The 4,647-nt window shown below is 37.4% G+C and overlaps 1 protein-coding gene across 1 annotated transcript in view; it reads right to left on the bottom strand.

The window, feature by feature from the left end:
• Positions 1 to 4,171: 4,171 nt before the first annotated feature.
• Positions 4,172 to 4,647, bottom strand: part of LOC119280323 (probable E3 ubiquitin ligase SUD1) — a 1,398-nt gene continuing 922 nt past the window's right edge. The window contains exons 4-5 of the mRNA XM_037561212.1: positions 4,335 to 4,557; positions 4,172 to 4,242 (exon numbers count right to left, since the gene is read on the bottom strand). Of these exons, the coding sequence (XP_037417109.1) occupies positions 4,172 to 4,242; positions 4,335 to 4,557 (294 nt within the window). The remainder of the gene's footprint in view (positions 4,243 to 4,334; positions 4,558 to 4,647) is intronic.

Here is a 4,647-nt window from a genome sequence, read left to right as displayed (position 1 = left end):
GTACGATCTGCACCAGAATGGTACAATAATCCTATTCTGGAAGTCAAGTTACTAGACCATGATGAACCTACGAACTATGAGGAAGCGATGATGAGCCCAGATCCGCAAAATGGCTTGAGGCCATGAAATCTGAGATGGAAACCATGTATGAGGACAAAGTGTGGACTTTGGTGGACTTACCCGAGGATCGGCAAGCCACTAAGAATAAATGGATCTTCAAGAGGAAGACGGACACTGATAGTAGTTTTACTATCTACAAAGCTCGACTTGTCTCAAAAGGTTTTTGACAACTTCAAGGAGTTGACTACGATGAGACTTTCTCACCCGTAGTGATGCTTAAGTATGTCCGAATCATGTTAGCAATTGTTGCATTTTATGGTTTTGAAATTTGGCAGATGTATGTCAAAACTGCATTCCTGAATGAATTTCTGGAAGAAGACTTGTATATGATGGGATCCTAATTAGACACCGAAACTTGTCAACTCGTGTGTGTAGCGGCGGGCGATCACCGGTGGGAGGTGCATGGTGTGATCGCTCGCCGGGCATTCCTTTTTCAGTGTTTTTTTTCGTGATAATGGGTCGGCCTGGTCCGGGGCTATTTCTTGCCTAGGCAATCTTTTTTCGGTGATTTCTTCATAGTTTTTGTGAGACAATGAGTCGGCCCAATCCGGACCCATTCCTCGCTTGGGCATTCCTTTTTTAGTGATTTCTTCACAGCTTTTGCAAGACAATGAGCCCAGTTTAGAGTTGTTCCTATATGGCCCGCGCCAATCAGACGCAACACACGTTGTATAGGAGGGGAGCTCCTATCTGCTGCTAACTGCGGCAGAATGTCGAGGGTACGCACAGGGAGGTGTCCTGACTGGGCCGGCCCATGTGGCTGCGAAGAGATTTGCAAGACCAACCGCTTCATGAGTATATGATGAGTACTCATACCACTTGCGCTGGCGAGGTAGATGTGTTAATAGACAGCGCAAATACTTAAGAACCGAATCAAGCGCCAATACGAACGTTTTTCAAACTTTGAACACGAAATATTTTTTTGGAAAAAAAATGAATTCCGTATGAAACCTCGAACACTTTTCAAAATTTATATATTTGGGAAAACTCAAACATTTCTAAAAACACAAACAATTTCTGGAAACGGAAACAATTTTTAAACTCCCCCCAAAATTGAAAAAACAAACATTTTTTTAGAAAACTAGAAGATTTTTTGAATAGCAAAACAGTTTATGGATACGCGAACATTTTTGGATTTTTTTTAAAACTCCCGAACAAAATTTGAAAACACTAAAAAAAATTGAAACTCCCGAACAAAATTTGAAAACACCAAAAAAAATTGAAACTCCAGAACAAAATTAGAAACACAAACATTTTTAGAAATTTGCGAGCAATTTTTAAAATCCTAGAACAAAATTTGAAAACATGAACATTTTTTAAAACAAGCGTGAACAATTTTGAAACACGAACATTTTTTAAACTCCCGAACAAATTTTTAAAACCCAATTTTTTATAAAATTTGGGACAATTTTCGAAATACTGAAGAAAATTTGAGAAGTAGTGAAATTTTGAACAAAATTTGAATTTATGGACAATTTTAGAAAATCATGAACATTTTTTCGAAAAAGAGAACATTTTCTGAATTTCTAAATAAATTTGAAAATGGAAGTTTTTTTTAAATTTTTTGAACAATATATGATAAATGCAAACATTTTTTGAAATTTTTGAATATTTTTAGGAAAACACAAAAAAGGAAAGAAGAAAGAGAAAAGAACACGAAAAAGGAGAGAAAAGATAAAACAAACAGGAAAAAGGAAAGAAAGAAAAACAAAAAAGGGGGAAAAGCAGTTCAGGAACCTACTAGAAGGTTCCCAAAACCGGGAAAACCCGGCCGGAACCTTCCAGCAGGTTCCCAAAACCGGGATCGCGGGAACGCTTCTAATGGGCCGGCCTGTCTTGGTCGATCGCGAGGAAGACTCTGCAATTGCCCGACATTTTGACGCAGACTGCGTCGTATAGGAAATTCCGTATAGGAGGTCCCCATCTAAAGAACTGGACTAAAAAAGTACTCCCTTTGTTTCAAAATAACTGTCGTCATGTAGACATGGTGCATCCTTCACTAGCATCCTTAGTTCAAATTTGATTGCATGGTTCCATGGGAACTAAATTTACGTTCCACGTATTTAATAATTCTTAGTAATTGTGAAATGTTCAGAGCATTTCTTTCTCCCGCAGATTTTCAACCATAGCTAATCGCCTTAGGTTTGGTTTCGTGTAAAAGTTCGATCCTTCGTTATGTTTTTCTCCCAATAATTCTCTAGAATCTATACCTATCTATTCTATACCTAATAATAAAGGGCTATTGCTTCTGGCGGTACATCATCGAAATGGCTCTTAAAGTTTAAAATGTCACCCACCGATGCCACCTATAAGTGATAAAAAAACATTTCACACAGGCAATCACCGCCTGGGCCGGCCCATGCAGTAGGAATACTCTATATTGCGCTCCGCAAGCTCGGAAAACTATTTGAGCCGGCCCATCTCCGGGAGGCATGTGTTTTTATTTTTTGTTTTCCATTTCGTCTTCGTTTTTTCTACTTTAAGTAATTTGGAACTTAAAAAAAGTTCCAAAAATTAAAACAAATGAGAGAATTTTCAAATGAATGTTTAATAAATCATAAATGTATGCGGATTGAGAAAATATTTGCGATTTTAATAAATAAGTTCTTGTACTAAGAAATGTTAATGAAATTGAGTAAGTTTCGCCATTTTAAGAAATGTTCATGAATTGAAAAATACCCTAAGAAATCAAAAACTGTTTGTCACTTACGAAATATTTTATTGATTCTTAAAATGTTCGCTGATTCAAAAAATGATCATGCATTTCAGAAAATGTTTTTTAAATATAAAACTGATCCTGAATTTCAAAAATAGTTCCACCAATTTCTGAAAAAAGTTTGTTGATTCTAGAAATGTTCTCCTATTCAAGAAAATATACTAAAAATGTTCACAATTTTACAAACAATTTTTGCAAGTATTATAAAATGTACAAAATCTATAAGATTATTCACGAATTTGAAAACAAATTCAAGATTTCAGATTTATTCAGGAGTTTAAAAAAATGTTCAAAATATTACCACCAATGCCACCTATAGGGGACAAAAAAAAGGTTTCACACAAGGGGATCCCCCGCCTTGGCCGGCCCATGCAGTAGGGATTATACTACGCTCTGCATGCTGGCAGATGATGCAGCGCGCCCGTTTGGGCCGGCTGATGTACGGGCGGCCTGTTTTCAAATTTCGTTTTTTATTTTTGTTTGTTCGTTTCTGTTATAATTGTTTGCTTTTTTAAATAATTTGGTACTTCAAAAAATTCCGAAAATTAAAAAAGCAGAATTTTAAATAAAATTTCTAATAAACATAAAATGATTTTGGATTCAAATTTTTCTTGAATTTTAAAAAAATGTTCGCATATTCAAAAAGTTCGTAATTTTGAAAACAAATGCGTGTGAAAGAAAAATGTTCATTAGTTTTTAAAAAATTCGTGTATTAGAAAATGGTAATGAAGTTGAACAAAATGTTAGCCAAAATCTTAATCGGTGATGCAGCAAAATCTTGTCATGGCCATCGGAAATTATGTTTTTTTCCTCCCATTGCAACACACATGCCGTTTTGCTAGTTATGAACAAATCGTGTAATTGGGATGATGGATAGAACTCCCTCTGTATCAAAATATAAGACGTTTTTTGACAGTGTTTGTCTTATATTTTGATATCGAGGGAGTAGTAACACTTCATGTTTAGCTTGTGATTACTTATTGGACAGGTGAACATGAAACACTTGATTAGATAAGACTTGTTTTTTCAATGCTCCAATTTTGGAAATAAAATGGCGCAATGTAACAACTCACTTAGTAGGGTCAGTTCACTCAGTTGTGATTTGCGAGGCATCATGCCCTCTTGCCGATCACCAAAACGCTCCCAAATGCGAACGAACAAGTTGTCAATTTAAACATATACAAATCTTGATTCAATCTTTGCTGCCATACAAAAGGGGGATTCGCTCGAACCGACTGGCACAAACACTCGTGTGAAGCTTCGACACTGAAAACCACACCAATATTTACAAGAGGAATTCGTCTGTCTTGCATCATCTCACTTGAATCCGTCCTGTCAGTAAGGTGGCCTGTATTCCCCCTGAAGTTTAAGCCCTACCTTGATGACTTGATCCCTATCTGAACAACCTACCAGAAATAGTCCTAAGAAGTTAACTACTACTCCTAGAACTCAAGAAAAGGCTCAATAGTTCACACGCAAAAAAAAGGTCTTCAGTTACCGTCTCCAACGTCTTTCAACCTCTGCCCGATGATGTAGCGGTCATCCGTGATAGAATCATGGAGTTGGACGCAGAGCACCTTGCCAAGATAGCAGAGCACACAGAAGCCGAGGCTACCCAACCATGCGAAATGGTAGACTGTCGAGTTCATGGCGGCAGAATAGCCGAATCTTGGGAAGACGAGCTTGGCGAGTACATAAGGAGCACCCAGAGCAGCGAGCAGCTTCATCGCCATAGGCATGAACATACCTTGGAAGAACCAGCACAGTGCTATAGACCTAAAATACCAGTACACCTTTGCTTGCTCAAGTCT

This window comes from Triticum dicoccoides, chromosome 3B (genome assembly GCF_002162155.2).
Source record: "Triticum dicoccoides isolate Atlit2015 ecotype Zavitan chromosome 3B, WEW_v2.0, whole genome shotgun sequence".
NCBI classification, from domain to species: domain Eukaryota; kingdom Viridiplantae; phylum Streptophyta; class Magnoliopsida; order Poales; family Poaceae; genus Triticum; species Triticum dicoccoides.
Note: the sequence above shows the minus strand (reverse complement) of the source record. Positions and strands in the feature narration are given on the sequence as shown.